This window comes from Lampetra fluviatilis, chromosome 1 (assembly GCF_964198595.1).
Source record: "Lampetra fluviatilis chromosome 1, kcLamFluv1.1, whole genome shotgun sequence".
Lineage (NCBI taxonomy): Eukaryota > Metazoa > Chordata > Hyperoartia > Petromyzontiformes > Petromyzontidae > Lampetra > Lampetra fluviatilis.
Window position 1 is genome coordinate 7,489,848 of NC_136275.1, and position 19,050 is coordinate 7,508,897.

At 41.7% G+C, this 19,050-nt stretch overlaps 1 protein-coding gene across 1 annotated transcript in view; it reads right to left on the reverse strand.

Annotated features, from left to right (window-relative positions):
* LOC144931073 (actin-related protein 3-like) overlaps nt 1–18,451 on the reverse strand; it is a 28,936-nt gene extending 10,485 nt beyond the window's left edge. Inside the window, exons 1-8 of the mRNA XM_078854995.1 lie at nt 18,310–18,451; nt 15,783–15,838; nt 15,068–15,192; nt 13,687–13,797; nt 10,774–10,869; nt 7,794–7,901; nt 5,260–5,403; nt 3,728–3,901 (exon numbers count right to left, since the gene is read on the reverse strand). Of these exons, the coding sequence (XP_078711121.1) occupies nt 3,728–3,901; nt 5,260–5,403; nt 7,794–7,901; nt 10,774–10,869; nt 13,687–13,797; nt 15,068–15,192; nt 15,783–15,838; nt 18,310–18,353 (858 nt within the window). The 5' untranslated portion in view covers nt 18,354–18,451. The remainder of the gene's footprint in view (nt 1–3,727; nt 3,902–5,259; nt 5,404–7,793; nt 7,902–10,773; nt 10,870–13,686; nt 13,798–15,067; nt 15,193–15,782; nt 15,839–18,309) is intronic.
* Between the last annotated feature and the right edge of the window lie 599 nt (nt 18,452–19,050).

Genomic DNA, 19,050 nt, shown 5'->3' on the forward strand with positions numbered 1-19,050 from the left:
GATATGCTTTTGGAGTGTGCCAATCGAGCAAGAGTGAAGCTTTAGGTGCATAGCCTTGTGCAAATGCTTAAGATAGGCAATATTTAAGAACAATATGGACCCAAGTGATGCGAAAATTGTTGCAACTCAAACCACTAAGTTGCATTGATTGACATATTTGTAAACTGCATGGAAATTGTATGCAGGACAGGGTGCAGCCCTGAAATTACTGCATGTTTTTCATGAAAACGATGTGAGCCACCAAACCCATGAAAACATTTACCAATCATACCCTCTGCTGGAGGAGACAACCATTACACATTATACTCATGCATAAATAAATGTTAATAATGCTAACAAACCGTGATATTTCACGATCAGTCAACACGGCCAAAGCCGTTGACTCCACAACATGTGTAACACACATGTATAATTGAAAGAATAACATGAGGACACGTATGTGTGACCATAGATATCTGCTGCTGTTAAATAAAATGTGAATTTTATGAAGAAATTTCATCCAATCATCTTGAAACAAAAGCTCTCAGGCTTATCCAGACCGCAAGCTAAAAAAATTAACCCGTAAAAACTAAGTTTTTCACTATAAATCCTTTATATGAGTGGCAGCTAGAGTCCTCTCGTCCTCTGGCTTGAGATGGCTGCCACCTATGGGTCAGATGATTGCCTGCCACCATTAAGCAATTGGTAATTAAATATAAAAAAAAAATCCTAAAAAGTGTAAAATTTAGGAAACATTTTTCACGAAAATAAATTGTCACGCACAACGAGTCTGTGTGCAAAATGTCAGCTCGATTGGATTACGGGAAGTGGGTTAAAAAACGACCGAAAGATTTGCACGGTCGTAAGCGCGCAAGCAAGCAAGTGAACTTAATATAAAGGATTTAAAAAATAAGTAAATGTGTGTCCATTTTGTAATTTATACCATCAACTCCTAGATTTCAAAAAATGTGACCATCCTCACAGACAGCATTAGAACAAAGGCACCATTGTCATCCTAATTAGGACTCATCAGGACAGTAATCAATGTTTGATGCTGCAATATACCTCATTAAAACTCATTAGGTCTCATTAGTGCAGCAGTCAATGTTCACTGCCGCTATAAGCCTCTGGGAGGTATATGGCGGCAGTGACGATTGTCTTTGTTTCACTGCTGCTTGTTGGAATGGTCATTTTCTCAACTCTTTGAGTTGGTAGTCTCAATGACAAAATGGCCACATATTTAGTTATTTGAGTCGGTGGTTTGAATTGAGATATTTTGTTAATGTAAAGCACACCTTTGTGTGTTGTTAAATCAAATTTTTAGCCTGAATTTTATTCTGTTGTGATCAAATAATTATGTTATCGCTTCATCATTATATCATTGTAAGGGACACCAAGAGGTGAACCCTATTTATGAATCAATATACACTAACAGCTTGTGAGTTCAAACACCACGTTCGACTCATTGGCGAGGTATCACAGGGGGAGACGATGTAGGGCACGCAATCTGATTTGAATATGGAGAACCATTAAAAATCGGATTGGTTACCAGGGTAATAAGAAAGAGACCACGAAAACCCAAATCCAAATGAGGAGTTGGTTGGGAGACCGTTGAGAGAAACCAAGGGGATTGGTGGAATAAGGGAAAGTTCCAGAAAGGATGGAGAGGGGGTTAAAAGAAGCGGATAGAATGGATTTGTGGCATTTGAATGGAGTTAATTGCCTTAAGTGTTATGTGCTATGCTGAAGAAGTAATAAAGGTCGAAGTTCAAGACTAACCTGGGCTGGAACTCTCTTTACACAATTATTTAATTGTACTGATCTACTCTAAACACTTGTTTGCATCATAGCAAAACAACTATTTATAGTGCCTCCACAATCAGGAGGAACAAGTGGTTCATGTTATAAGAATGGGCAGTACTGCATAGTAGTTATAAAATAGATACACAAGCAGTTAACTGTGTAGCAATGTTAGGAATGCAGTACAGGAAAATATGCATGCCCCTCCTTGCAACTGCCTTTCTGCATCGTTGTGATGCAGTGATATTCCCTCTTTATAAGATTAATTGGGACCGTATAATTTACTTAGCATTTCATGATATCTCACACCTAAGGTTGTGAAAGAGGCTAGTTTAACACTGCCTTGAAACGAAGATTGATGATAGTGCTGTAACAAATGCAAGGCAGCCACCACGGTTGCACCTCCTAATAGGGGCATTGTAATGCGAAAAAAACGGACTGCGAGTGAATCACCAATCATGCAAATCAACAAAAAGAGGCCGTTTCACATGAGCCTATACGAACCAATGGAATTACTCAATTAACCTAAGCATTGATTAACCCTCAATGAATCGATACTCTTAACATGGCTGTCCGATCGACTATGAGCAGAATCGATACAATATACCTCGATTCAGGTTTCACAAAACCATATACAGTGATACCTTGGTTCACGAACGCTTCGGTTCACGAACAACTCGGTTCACAAACAGAAAATTTCATAAAAATATGCTCCAGTTCACGAACTCCGCTTCGGTTCACGAACAGGAGCCGCTCCCATTTTTATGCTAATTCCAGGCAGTCACATGGTCGTGACTTCCTATAGGAAGATCGTGGAGAGAAGCAGAGACACACAAAGAAGTACTGTGAGTACTGTGAAGACACTTTCAGTGACTTTTTGATTTTTGGTGTGCTTTTTAGCACATACAGTACTGTACTGTACTACTGTACTGTACAATACTGTACTTACTGTATTGTACAGTTCACCCGTTTGAGTGCTTACTGTCTCCCACCCGCCTCCCACCTGCCTTCCTCCATGCCAGAAGTCATCTCAAGCAAGGTTAGTGTTCTCTCTTTATACATTACTATACTGTACAGTACTACAGTAATGTGTATTGTCATTTGTTTCATATTTTTGTGCTTCAAAAACCAAAAAAAAGGGTCAGAACGGATTAACCGGATTTACATTGAACCCTATGGGAAAATGTGCCTCGGTTCACGACCAATTCGGTTCACGACCAGAGTCAGTTCACGAATTAAGTTCGTGAACCGAGGTATCACTGTATGGGCAAAGACATGCACCTACGGGCAACACCACACCAACTTTAGTCCATATATGGGCTTATCGGTGATTCCGGAGTGTCCAGTTTATTGTATTACAGCACCACCCGAATGTATAGCTGAACAATTCGAAACGAAGCAAGAGTGACAAATGGTAGCTACAACTTTTGGTGGGGCAGTGCAGTGGAGGAGTGGGGGGAGAGACAGAAGGACGCCTTGCAACACACTAAAATATCTCGCTACGGTACTGACCAAGGATGTACCCTATAGTGCATTATTATGCCTACGGAAGCCTTCTTAATCCATCGCTGGCTTTTGATACCCAGCACTTGACCTCCCAATGACCTACGGTTTCTCCAGGTTAATCCAGACCTCATGTGACCAAAGTGTACGAGTCTGAGCCTATTGATTTCTGACAGCAAGGCTGTTTAAGATATTACAATAATACAGAAAATCCTGGGATGGTTGGACAATTCCTGAATAAAATCAGTGTACTTTGAGAAAACCAGCATCTTTACCATTGCTTAATAAACAATACCATAGCATGTGCCAAATATAGACAGTGTACAGAATGATGTATTCACATGTTTATATGTTTAATTAGTGTCAGCTTGGTGTGAATATCTGCACATGCACCCACGCCTGTAACTCATGCCACTGTGTAGAATGTTGTGTGCTCATATAATACCTCAGGATGGAAGAAGATCTCCGGTCCCAAGAAGCGCTCATAACCCACGTCAATGGTGAACTCTTTTTTAGTGATGGCATTGATGCCTGTGTACTGCTTCATCCATTTGCTAGGGTCCGCGTCAAACTTGCTAAATTCCTTGACGATATCGGGACATATGTATGAGAACCGCTCCTTAAAAACAAAGACAACACAATATGTCACCACATATGCCAACATATTTACACAATATATAGCTCACACCATCAAAAAAAGCAGTTGGGTCACAGTATCAAGTGTTAAATGAGTGATATTGTATGAAAGGGTGTCAACTAAAAATAAGCAGTACAAAAGTACTGAGTGGTGAAAGAGTGCAGTCACATGTCTAAAAGTGCTGGAAAGAAAACAAGCAGGGCCAAGCTAACAATGGTGCAGTTGGAGCCTATGTCGGGTCTATGAATGATGAGTGCCCTCTACTGGTAGTCGCATTTTAGAGGAACGCAACATTTTAAAGGAACGCAGCACTGTTCACCCCATGCACGTATGTCCGCAGTCACATAGCCTTTCACTTTTTGACTAACAACGCAATCAGAGCACCTTCCGGCCTCAGAAACCGCAACCATGTGACCTATGGAAGGTACCCTACAATCCCCTTGGCCCATAGCACCCATGTGTAAAGTCAAAAGTGTGGCATGGGACCAAATCAAAATCTAAAGTGTCCAGCATGCCGGACATTTCACATCTGGCAGTAGGTCAAGATGGGCACAGGCCTCTCGGCTCAGGCAGCACAGACTCTTGTGAGAGTGGAGGCCTCTACGATCCGTTGCCAGTTAGGCATAAAAGTGTACAGGAGTAACTGCACAGTGATGTCATCAGAGTCGCTTCTAATGATGAAGTTGTATTTTATAGTCCTGGCTGCACATCTACAACCTATATTTACATAGTTGTGGCTTTATGGGAACCTCATTTGCCAGTAAAAATATGATAATTGTTTTTTTACCCTTCTATCTGGCAACTAAACTGACACCTTTTTACAAGGAGTCATGTTTGCATAGACCGCAATACCTGCAGTCATCTGGTCCAACCCATGTGAGACTAGGCTCTAAGGAAAGCTGTCTCGGGTGTGGACCAATCAACTTCAAGGGCAGTGCACATTATCAGAGTTATGTCTTTTGTTTGTATTATGACTGCAGGTATTGCGGTCTATGCAAACATGACTCCTTGTAAAAAGGTGTCAGTTTTGTTGCCAGATAGAAGGGTAAAAAACCAATTATCATAGTTGTGGCTTTCAAGAACACTCCTCATATGATTGTGCCCATTTAGTTTGAAACCTGACATGTCCATAAGTGGTTCAGTGTTCATCAAAAACATATATTTTGATAATTACCCATGTACAGTATCTGCTACAAGCTGATATTGGTCAGTGTAAACTTTGTATAGACGTTTGCACAAATATCTTTGCTTGTACTCCATGAAAGCTGTGGCAAGAACGACGACACAAAGCATGCTTAACTATGAGTTAAAGCAGGCAACGCGTGTCAAATCTCTCTTACCTTGATCACTTTGGCTGTCTCGAGTGACTGCTCTGGTGGGATTCCCACCTCCCGCTCCCTCAACAGCTGCTGGATGAAGTAGGTGATATCGCGGCCAGCTATGGGGATGTGTTTGATGCAGCTTCCAATGACATATCCTTCTGCCTGCATGGGCCACAGCAGACGATTTTGGTGCAGCCATTGACTTACTTTAAATGTATTGGTAATGATCTTTTTATGAGAAACACAGTATTAATTAATGAAAACAATATCTCTTTCACAGAATAACAATAATATATCATAGCAATGTCAGGTTCATGTATGTATTAAACAGCTTCACTTAATTTACAAGGGATCTAAACAGATGGATAGCAGTTTAAATACAATTAAAATTATACTTAAAATGTTAAGAACACCTTTCAACATGTTTGACTGTTACAGGACATGCACAGATGAACCAGCTCAACATTACAATACTGGTTTTGGTAACAGAAGGCCTAACCGTGTGTTAGCATACTTATCAAGTTTACCCCAACCTCTTCCTGACACATCTTGCTGTAACAGAAATCAACAGTGGCTTCTAAGGGATAAAATAGCCACACCATGGGAATGTGGAATTCCTACCAATTACTCTTGGTCACCCATGGAGAAGATCACTGCCCGAATAGGTTCACGGTAGAGCTAGGTGTCATCAGCATAAAACTGATGGTTAACATTAAAACGGGAGATTGTTGCAAATAGGGAGATGAGAAAAGCAGGAGGATGAGGATGGAGTATTGTGGGTCACCATATCAAAGAGTTGAGAATGTTGATCAAATCTTCAAGGCCTACATTATCAGTGTTGTATGAGGACAGACCTAATAAACCTCACCACTATTATCATAAAATAAAATAAATGGTAAGGATAATGTTAAGCTCAATAGCTAGTCGTCATAGATAATGGAGAGCAACATTATCCTAGGGTATATTTTTCGATCAAAAGGCAGTGGTAATGACAGTGGCGAGGTGTTAATCGGCGAGTCTTGGTGAGACACCCTGTGACGGGGCAATAATAATGCTATTGTGAGAATCACCCTTCGGTCACATTGTGAAAAATCACCTTGTGAAATACAAGGCACACTTTTGTAAACTGCATACACATATGACTTACATTCACGCAATGTTTATGGTGCAGTTATTAAGCATGGTAGAAAATTAGCACAAAAAGGACAAATAATCTCCATAAATCCTCGTCAGTTTTTTACATCATGTGGAGCTAGCTGTTTTACTTCAGTGTGCTGTCTATAAGGGCTCCACATTGCTGGCATGTATCCAATTTATGGTTGCGCTATAGACAATGCCGACATGATGTGTTTATCCTCTACCCACAGAGGCATTATTCAGATTTAATTGTGTATGTTATGCAATACATCCTTGTGTATTCCACACTAAATAAATAATAGTGATGATCACACAAAGGAAACCCAATTATCTGGGAGAATGATATCCCCATTGTGCCATTGACAAAAAAGACAAAACAGGTTCTAAAACCCATGCAGTAAAAAAGAACCAGTACAGCCTTTTTGCTTGACATCCAAAAAGGGAACACATGAGATTGCCTCTTCAGCTGCATAGAGAAATGCATGAAAAAGTGTCCCCAGATCTGGGCTTATACAAAGTTTATTTGGAAGATTTGTTTTCAAAATCTCTAAACCCCTTGTTTCTATTCAGACTTAGGTTTACTCTCAGTACAAAGATATGGGTATACCAAGTTGTTTTTGTATCCTTATTGTAACCAGGAGCTGAAATAAACCCACCGAGATATGAAACATTGTCTGTTTTGCAAGACAAACCCTGGGGTTACAGCATGAGCCCTCAGAACTGCACATCCATCTTATAAATATACAGATTTTTCCGATTTTAATTGAACCGTCTCTGCTCAATAGTTGAGGTTACAGTGTGTTGTAAACTTATGACTGTTATTTATTTATTTAAGTTATGAAGATAATGTTATACAAGTGGAAGCTGCTCAGAGTATAGCAAGAAGGATGCCTTTTTTGCGGCTTATTTTCGTTCAGAATGTCAGTTATCACCAATTAGCAACCTGTAACCATTCGCAATACTAAACACATTCAAAAAGGAGACATCAAAAGAGAGATTTTTTTATCATATGCCTAGTTGTTCTTCATACCTGAACAGCTACTGCTGTATGTCTTGTTGACTACCTCCCCTTTTTTGTGCTGCTGATAACCGAATTTATTCCTGATTTAATTTAATACCCTGCTAAATTCTAGTTTACATTTCTTAAAGACATTTTCAAACGTTTCAACCATATTTAAATGACTGTTTTAAACTTGATCCAATTGTATTGTAATCATACTTCTCCTGTCATTCAGCAATATGACCACAAATCATAAGACATTGTGAATTATCAACCTGTAACCTAGGTTGCCATCCAACAACACTGGCTGTGATAAATCCCTGACCTTGACATCACACCTCACTAAACCACACTGTGAAGCCAACAAAAGCCTTCCCCACCACAATCTCAGCCCCACTGGAGACACATAGCTCACCACAGGAATGACGTGGGTGACGCCGTCGCCGCTGTCGATGACCGTGCCTGTGAGAGTTCTCTCCCCAACCTGACGTGACGTCCATGAGGCGGCCAACGCCAGGACTGCCTGTAGGTGTGCGCACACTCACGGTCATCAGCTGGGTAAAACCTAACTGGATTTACGATGCATATCATGGGTTCCGGCACCCCTAAGAGCCAAGTGGTCAATCATTGGTGGTACCCTTACCTCCCTCCCTAGCTGGTCACTTTACAAAAACTCGTTTGGGCAAAAAAGTACTAATTCTATGAATGACTCTTTTTCGTAACACTTCAACTGTTGTAAACTTATTAAAATATACTCAAAATGTGCTGTTTCATTTATAGTGTCAGTGGAGCAGGAGACAAGGTTTTTCAGGAGCACCTTCCTTATTAACACCTTCAGGTTCACAGGTTTACCCTCGCACTCTCCCGAGTCATCTAGCCTAACCTTAACACAACCCTGACCGTGTAACACCGACGGCGCCGACTGAGATAACCAACAACTATCCGGCCACACAATATCTAGCGAAGACGGCAGCGACGAAAGCGGCGAAGACGACAGCGACGATAAGACGAGTCCACTTCCCATGACCAGCAGCCACGAGCACCCGCTCTCAGCTGCTTTTATGCTACCCGGCGCGGCCTGGCTCTGCCCTGGCCGCACCTCCCTTCTCGAACCCACTAGCGGGTTCCAGGGGCTTCCAGATGGGGTCTTCCATGACCCTTGCCCCAGTTTCTCCACCCTGCCAACACACCCGCATATATGCTCACCGGCGTATGTACTGCTCGTCCACCGCAGTTGCCGTTGCTGGACAGCAGACGGTGCTATTACACTACAAATTGAAGCATTTTACTACTGTCATATGAAACAATTGCAAAGGAGGTATATGCTCAGTAACTGCAAGGCCAACGCAATAAACTGATTGAAACAATGCACTTGTTATTATAATCAAAATATAATTATGCTTGTGTAAACTTTAAGTTGTATTCACAATTCATATGCATATGCTTGGTAACGAATTTTAAAAAAGATCAGAGCGTGCATACATTCCAGGCTCATTTGCTGTACAAAACTGATATCGTGTCATATATTACCATGGGTTTTATGAAAGATCATTGACCCAAATTAATATTGCATAGTTCTGTGGCAACTGGTTTGACAGTTACTGAAAAGTCAGTATACTTCACAACTATCAGTGGGAAAGAATGCTGGCTGTGAAGAATACACGTGTACAAGAGTCAGTTTAACACGTAGGCTTTCGCGACCAATATCATCCATATTAGAGGTTTTGGGGTTATATCGCGTAAATGTGTCGTTAAAACCCGCCACCACCCGACACAGCCAACTGGTAAGGGTTGTCACGTAAACAGAACATGCCAATTCGTCACTAGTACAGCACACTGGTGTGTTGGAAAGCCAAGCCACAACATTTACAAACAGAGTACGACGTTTCGCCAGTAATAACAACTCGCTTCATCAGGCGACAGCCAGATATGTGGAGAAGTCTAACTGTTTTGTTCCTTATATAGAGGTGTAGATGTGTTGACCACCCTTCTGCGCTCCTGCACAATAATAGGGGGGGGGCGGGATGACTGAGGCAACGTACATTATGCATGTGCATTATGCGAGCCCTTTGAACTTGTCCTTCCTATCTATCGTGTTTATTAAAATAGCCCTACCAACGGTAATCCCTATTGAAGTACATTCCCCTTTGTAGGCATGCATTTAAATAATGTATTATTTGATGATTTGCTTCCACGCAGTACTAAGACGGTAGCTATGCGAACGGTTAAAGTTATTTTGATTTCTTTAAATTTCGATAGATTCTCTAATTAATCTTGGCCAGTCATAGCTTGTTTTGCATGAAACTTCAACATTATCAAAATCAATTGAGTGTCCTTGTTGGCACGCATGTTCTGAATACCAAAACCAAATCAAATAACAAGAGCATTGAAACTTCCCAAGTAATTAAAACGATCAAAATACCGTACATTGCGGGAGTAACTGATAATCTAGCTAGATATTTAGAAAAACAAAACATCCGAGTCAGATTTGGCATGGTACATAAAATACAGAATTTAATATCTGGTACAAAAGATGTATTACTGAAGCTATCAACAGAAGTTGTGTACCGAATTAACTGCACGTGTGGTAAATGTTATGTTGGGCAAACAGAACGAATAATCAGCAGGAGACAAAAAGAACATCAGAGAAATATTAAATTCTCCCAAATGCAACTGTCAGCAGTAGCAGAACACGCATGCCAACAGGGACACGCAATTGATTTTGATGTTGATGTTTTGTGCAAAACTAGCTACTACTGGCCAAGACTAATTAGAAAATCTATTGAAATTGAAAGAAATCGAAATAACTTTAACCATTCGGATAGTTACCGTCTTAGTTCTGCTTGGAAGCGAATCATCAAATAATACATTATTTAAATGCATGCCTACAAAGGGCAGCGTACTTCAATAGAGATTACCATTGGTAGGGCTATTATAATAAAAAACACAATAGACAGGAAGGACAAGTTCAAAGGGCTCGCATAATGCACATACATAATGTACGTTTCCTCAGTAATCCCGCCCCCCCCCCCCATCATTGTGCAAGAGCGCAGAAGGGTGGTCAACACATTTACGCCTCTATGTAAGGAACGAAACAATAAGACTTCTCCACAAATCTGGCTGTCGCCTGATGAAGCTAGTTGTAATTACTGGCGAAACGTCATACTAAGTTTGTAAATGTTGTGGCTTGGCTCTCCAACACACCAGTGTGCCATACTCGTGACAAATTGGCATGTTCTGTTTACGTGACAACCCTTACTAGTTGGCTGTGTCAGGTGGTGGCGGGTCTTAACGACACATTTATATATGCGCGATCTAACCCAAAAAACCTCTATTATGGGTGTACAAGAGTATAGAGTATAAATACATGTGAACATTCACAGCTGGAGGTTCACCTGCACAGCTATGTAGAGGCCAGGGATATTGAAGGACTCGAACATTATCTCGGCTGTATATTCCCTGTTCTCAGGTGTGTTGAGTGGAGGTTCGGTCTGTGGTCAAAGAAAAACATCCATTCACAAATGTATTAAGCACGTGCATTTCTAGTGTACAACTTGGCATTTTTAACATTTGAGTCATACAATTTTGTTTACAATACTCTCTTAAGCAGAATATATATATAAAATGCCACAGTATGAGATTGACCAGTGATGTTTTTGTCCTACATTGTATATAACACTAACATTGCACTCCCACCACAGCTTTACGTGTGGGCTGCTTATCATATAGTGCATCTCCAATTGACCAGGAAATCATCAGGAGTTGTTGATTATAGGCTCATAGCAAACAGGAAATAGCACAATGCAAGCCAACCGATATCAGCACAAACCAATCAGTTATCTTCATCAAGAGTGCAACAACTGGAATACAAACATAATAAATATGAGTTCACCCTTAACTGAAATGTGAAACCATGTCCTTCAAATTATGAGAAAGCTGTGAAACCCCAACAATCCTGTAAATGTAGACAAAATTAAGACATTATTTATCCAGGAAACCCGGCTCTGCCACTGACCAAAGTCACTTAACACTGCTTTGTCTTCTTAAGAGATTATGTTATGTTTTTATATCCACAACTGATTCTGGGTTTAAATAAGTAATTGTGTCGGATCATTGTGCACATGCCTTAAAATAATGTAACTAGACACAGATAATTTTCATATTCAGAAAAACAAATGAGAAAAACTCATTGAGCACAAGATAAAAATTTAATGAAGGCATCGTATGAAGCAATGCGAGCATGACATTTTTTTTAAGGGAAATCCATTGCCGGTAATCGTCACTAGCAACACATGAACCATCAGTAACTTTGACAACTTGCCAGCCACCAGTAATGGAGTGACAGGCCTTCCTCTAGTCAATCAAAGCAATGCGTTTGATTCACATTTATGTGTTTACAGATTGGAAATTAATCTGTTGTTGAAATTTATCTAATGGCACACCAGTAATCCAAACCATCAGGTCATACCGTCACAACATTGTCACACCATCTCACCACACTAGCACGCCACACCCCCTCTCCACATTATCAAATCACACCAATACATCACACCATCACAAGACCAAGCAAACCATGCATAGGCTTGAAGCTGCTATTTTTCAAATAAAGCACGTTTCATTTGAAAAACGTCACGTGACCTCCGTGATCCGATTTAATGCTGCTGTCCCAGTTGACCACCAGGGGGATGTGATCACATTTATTCAGATATTGCTAAACAAAAGGTTTGCAATAATCAATCCTGCAGCAACCACTGCCGGTGATGAATGCCAGAAACAATTGGCCTCAAATTGCCCCAGTGGATCCTGGCCTTAGGGAGAAACATGGACCAATGACCCATGACAAATGGAGGCTCCCGATGTCATAACTAAAGCAGTAAACAACACCCCATACGATGAGAAAAAAATGTAAGCTCCTGAACCAGATGGTATAACTATGGACATTATCAAAATGTGGATTAAGATAATATTTTAACATAAAGGAAACTTCGTTTTAGGTTGCACCTTTAGTTAAATAATAATTATCTGATGGACAACTAAAAGTCATTATTATTTGTTTCTTTCGGTTAAGTCACGTCTAAAGATAAAATAATAAATTAAATAATAGAATAGACGTTTCGATTGCAACACAAGCAATCATCATCAGGTATAATGAAATAGCGACATAAAATCTAACCAGAAAACTATAGACAGACATATTAGCAGACAGATATCACCAAGATACATAGCGAGAGCAACACAGGTAACAGAGAGGGGTGATCGTCTCTGTGTGGTGGCCTTAAATAGACAGAGGGGGGGCGGAGGCAGAGAGAGGGAGGAGGGTTAGAGAAAAAATTAGCATATCAATGAGTGGTCAACAGACGTGGTTGGTCCACTCATTGATATGCTAATTTTTTCTCTAACCCTCCTCCCTCTCTCTGCCTCCGCCCCCCCCTCTGTCTATTTAAGGCCACCACACAGAGACGATCACCCCTCTCTGTTACCTGTGTTGCTCTCGCTATGTATCTTGGTGATATCTGTCTGCTAATATGTCTGTCTATAGTTTTCTGGTTAGATTTTATGTCGCTATTTCATTATACCTGATGATGATTGCTTGTGTTGCAATCGAAACGTCTATTCTATTATTTAATTTAATTTATTATTTTATCTTTAGACGTGACTTAACCGAAAGAAACAAATAATAATTCCTGCAGTCACGAAAGTTCTAAAACTAAAAGTCAGTTTTCACTGTGCTTCTGCATTTTTACACAAAACCTGCACAGCTTCCTCATTACTGACGAGTTAGAAAAATGAGTCATAGGATGTGGTAATCAATGGAAATGTGTGGCCTGTGGGTAGAGGCGAAATAGGAAGACTGGATGGTGTAATGTTGGGTTAGTGTGTGTTATCTAGTGCTGTAAATACATATCGAGTGACTACACATGCATAATATGCACGGCCGTGTGGCGATGTGGTGAAACCACTCAACTCACAATCAGACGGCTGGGAGTTTAAAATCTAAATGAAGATTGACTGGGCTCATCATCAATCCAAGGTTATAAAATTTGTAACACTTTGTGTCTATTCAAAAACGGTTGTCCTATGGATAGACTAGCCTCCACCACAGGAATGAGGATTTCCACCCCTGGCTCAGGATTAGCAATGGGATCAGCAAAGGTCCCGTTAAGTTGATCACAGACATTGACTTTAAAAAAAAGTATTTTTTCCATGCAAATGTGTTTTTCTTGTAAGTAACATCCTCGTAAAACACTAACACAGTGTGGGTGCGGTAAAGCCAGGCTCATGCCTGCGGAAGACTGATAAGCACTTACCAGGAGGAAGTAGTGGTCCTCGGGTTCAGCACGAAGATACTTAAAGATCACTTGCTCCATGAACCTCTCCATCAGATCCCAGTCCTCCACTATGCCATGACGGATCGGCCACTATAACGGCAACAAGAAAAACATTACAAACATATAAACAGTCTTATTTAAGGCCTGTGAAAGAGTACTTAAGAGTGCATGCTTGCTTTTAATAGCAGGGTTTTAGTATAACTTGTGGACATAAAGACTGCATGTTCAAATGCCCAATTAGCTACATTTAATTAGAATGCATCTTCCCCTCCATGGATATTCTGTTAAGTCAAAAGTTGATTCATTAATTAGTAATTTATTGGCAAACATATTTGACAATATCTTTAGATAGTGCAGTACAAGTAAGCAACCATTGTTTCACGGAGTTAATTATTTAAAGTTGTCTTTTGTAGTTTCTTTGTAATTTTTTTTATTATAATCAGTGTATGCTGACAAAGAGAAAACCCATTACAATTGTGGGAAAAAAACAAAATGCACATGATGCCATTCATGATAAACAAATACAATTGGTTTATTTTCCAGATTTTCAAGTCTAGGCTGCTTAACATCAATGGAATACACTCATGAATTAGTTGTAACAAGACAGCCTTTTCAGCCTGCACAAGATATCTCTCCCAGCTACTCATCTAATCATTCACATGTTAGAACATATTGCAATTATAACCATTTATTTAAAATTAAAAATATAAGTAATCTTTGCCTTCGATATTTAAAATGAATCCGAAAGATGTAATTACTTGGTTATGTAAAATAAATCAAGCTTATAGTATAACTCTCCACAACACAACTCTATACCAAGGACAAGGGCCGTCAATAACAGGCATCATCTCACTTAAAAATGTTAAAATAATTGATAGAATAAGGTGATCAGTTGGCTCAGGCGTCATTAAGCTGAGTTGGCACCTCTGATATTGGGTTCGAATCCAGGCAGCTCCCCATGATTAAACTGGGTTATCAAGTGCAGTCACCAACGACTGATGAAAAAACCCATCATTAACGTTGGTATTAAAGTTAATGTGGCTAATTTCCAGAAATACAAATATAATTTTAACTGTCATGTGACAAACACTTCTCTCTGTAGTCAGGTGGCTGGACACCTGTGAATAAGAGATAACTTGAAGATACTTTAGAATTTGTTCCATGATACCTCTGCCCAACATCTGATATTTACAGTTACAAAGGTGTTTGTGATAGTATTAGAGACATGACCAAAATTATGATTTTATCCATACAGGTGAGAATATGAAATAAACATCACAGCTCATTTGGCAAGGGCTGAGGTTTTTCAGCACAACCCTCAATTTCAATTCCAAATGTGGATGGATGTGGATATCCATACCTTCGTGGAGTAGTTGGGCTTTTCAATGGCTTCATCACCAATGAAGAAATCCAAGTCATCGACACCCTTCATGACCCTCCTCTGGGACTGGTCGCCCACCTTGGCGGATTCTTTGATGGAAATGCCTATAACAAGAGACAAATATTCATCAGTCTCAGTCCTACGGTTTTATCATTACCATAATCACTGGTACCACAAAACACATTTACATGCACCAGTCATTTGAACCATCACTCCATAATAAACATCACCCTTGTTGTTCCAGAAAAAAAAAATCTATTTTAATTTTACATTCTAAAAAGGCATGCTTTCTTTCCTTATGAATAACAAGTTGACTGCACTACATTAGAAGGTGCATGTGCAGTTCTTAGTGGTAATGGATACTATACATTTGCAGCACATTTGTAGCGGAGTGGGACATGCTGAATTTCATGTAGTCTTCGCTGTCACCATTAGAGGGCATACTTTACAGAGATAAAACTTTTCTTTACAATTCACAAACTACTGTTTGGCATATAATATAGCTAACTTAATTCAACATCAAATATAGTATACAATTTTTTACAGGAATGTACGTCAATATCCATCAACAAATTACAATTCACTGCCAGTTGAAAAATGCATTTCTAAATTACATCAATTTGCACTTGTGTAGTTTCACAACAGCTAAATAAAATTACGAACACATAAAAATATTATCACTGGAAAAACTCACATGACGGAATGATGAACTGAGGCTCTGTGTTGCCCGCATAGCCAATCTTCGTGTACCTGAGAAAAGAGTAAAGTATTCAATGGCAGCAAATTCCAATGGTGCCTTAAGTCAGAAAATAAGTATTAGACAATACGTCTGTTTTCTTATCAGTCACAGGGTCCTCAGGGAGAGCATAATTTCAACAATGGTTCAACACGACAAAAACTTTGGAACACTCAAATCAAAGTGGTTCATTGCTCAACCAGTGGACCAGAAGTGGAAATATGAAATGTCTACAGTGACAACCAGTTTGTCCAGAGACCATTGACTTCTGACAAACTGGAACAAGTGTGCAGGCATGAAAAGCAACAAACCACTGCGATGTAAATGTATAACCTTCCAAGTTTTAGCTGAGCCATATGCAATTCAAAAATGAGAACGCCACCCGTATTGGAACCATCATGTGCACTAGATATTACAAATTACAGCTCCACTTTTGGTCCAACAGTGTCCTAGTACTGTCAGATTGCTGTTATTCTGCCTCATCACAATGTAAATCTTTATGACAAGGTGCTTTGGATGTTGATCAAAGGCGCATGATAAATGTAAAATAAGATAATGCACAACACCATATCGTCTTAAATTGTGGTATGCATCTTGCAAAAAGTTTCGCAGCAACCATTCCAAGGATCAGAGCATGTTCCAAAATGTGATGTAAATGCATACCTTCCCTACATTAAGCTCAATCAATCATCTGCTTAAGGTTTCCCTGACATGCGAGAAATATACCTCAACTGCGGAGCTCACAAAGCCAATGGCACGGCCACGTTTGTTGGATAACCATACTGCTGTAAAACGATATTCTTACAGACAACTGGGCAGTATACATTTTACGGCTGTGCCAATGAGTTACACTTTCACGTGCTGGGGGTTCAAGCAAATCCTGAGCGACGGCACCGTCATTACAGCTCCCTCGCAATTCATGTGATAATAATACCGTAGGGTGAGGAGGCAAGGAAGCTGCGTGGCTCAAGGGGGCGCACAAAGCCCTTATCAGAGCAATGAGAAAACTGCCGAAGTTTTGAGACGCTGCCAATCCTGATTACACCACACACGTTCAAAAGGCCGATGAGTTTAGCTGGTGGTTCAGCAAAAACACAATTACTAACAAAAATAAAATCATATTGGTGTAAACTCAAACTGAGCTTCCCCAGGTCGAAGCAAGAGGCTCACATCAAACCATTCTCATCTACACAGCCAATGAGACTACACAGCCAATAATACCTAGAAGCTATGGTAAAATAGACCCTGAAACAATGTATGTGGGTGGGATAAAGCGAGTGCAGATTAAAGATTGAGTCAAGATGATCCAGTAAAAGAGCTGTCGGGCAAAATTCCCAATATAACAGATTATTTACAAAGACACAATTTTGAGGGTGTAATGCGAATGGATACACAGAGTGATCAAGATATTGTGGTAAAATAAAGCCTTAAGGATTCCAGGTACACTCAATATTCGAGCAGTCTAGACATCGTGAGTAGACTCTCGAAGAATGTCTAGAAAAGACTAAAATTGTTCAGTACAGAATAGTGACTGGAGACTACCGTATGACAGATCCCTGAAGGGTGTCTTGATTATAACCAGTATGGAATGCAAGAATATAGGCTGTGGAAACAGAGCCTTAACATTGTTTCGGGGGAAGATAGAAACCGCACACAGCCTAGAGGTTTTGACACACGAGATCCTTGAAAAATGTCACTTGAAAGATTACAATGCAACAGTGGTTAGAATGCCTGTGGTGAGAAAGACGGACACTTGAAGGAGGGCCCGGAGACGAATACTGCCGCGTAGTTCAAAGTTCCGGACGGGAAGAAACGCAAACGCATTACAAACATGCAAAGACGAATTTTTGTTAACGCGAATTGTGGCCACGTCGCGTTGGCTCTGGACGAGGGGGCCCATCCGAGAGGTTTGTGGGTGACCCCCGAGGTCAGAGACGGAGTCAGGGTGAAGGCCGAGGTCAGATTGGGGGCTCAGGTCCTACGATTAGGAATCGGGGTCTGGGATCACAGTTCTGGGTAGCGGGTTAAGATAGGATTAGGTTGGGGTCCCATGGCACGCGTCGAGTTAGCGATGGGGTGTGTGGATTGCGCCCTGGGGCCATCAGTCACGAGTTAGAGGTCGGGATTGGAATTGGGGCAGCGTTGGAGGCGGCGAGGATTTTTCTCAGGGAAGTGGGAATCCGTCAGCGTTGGCGACCGGGTCTGGAAGCAGAGTTGGGCCGAGCGATCAGGGGAAGGGAACGAAGTCAACTGGTCCCGGTGTTCCAACCCCCCACCCCCCCGAGTGAGTCCCCGGCTCACTCTTCACCCCCGCGCCGCCCGGGCGGAATTTCCTCACGCAATGACAGGGTTGGAAGACAGCCCCCGAGGCTGCCAGACGCAGGAGACAGGGGGGGGGGGGGGCTCCGTGATTTCCCCGTACCCTGACTACTGCCCCGGGCGCGGGATCGACTTTGCCGTGGTGCGTGTGAAAGCGCCGTCTTACCCGGTGCCACAGTCCACCACGCAGGCTGGCAGGCGTCCGGCCATGTCGGCGGGGCTGAGGAGCCGGAACGACGGTGGAGCCACGCCTTCACGGAAGACACCGCCCCCTTCCGACTGACTCCGCCCCCTTCCGACTGACTCCGCCCCCTTCTTGTCAGCCCCGCCCTCTTAATGCTCGCAACGCCCCCCTCAGTTTGACCCCCCCCCCACACCACCACCATCAAACAGCCCCGCCCCTCTGACCCCTGGAGAGCTCAAGACCCCCCCCACCACCACCATAACCGCGCGTGCCCATCACGTGATCGCCGCACCGGACACGTGACAGGATCGGCACGCGCTGGTGGGGCGGATGGGGGGGGCTCACCACCCCCTCACCTCCCGGTGCGTGGGGGAGGGGGGTCCGGGGCGAAATGATGAATCGACGATTCACCCCTCGCGACATCGACTCAGCTCTCTAACGATCCACGCATTGACTCGCTCTCGCTTGTGTAAAATATGAGTCGTGCATGTGTGTGTGTAGATTCATATGCGTCGTATTGTATTGGCTTTCGCGGGAAACCGCCGTCCTGCGGCTAGCGGCCGCTACGACGTGCACCTCGGATAAAGTAAAAATCGATTCTTTGATAAAATCGCGGATCGAGAATCGCGAATCGTGACGCGTTCGTTGGTGAGTGGTGGGGGTACAGGGGGTACATGGGGGGTCCATCCGCTTCCGGGTTAAAGGTGAAATGTCGCGCGCTTG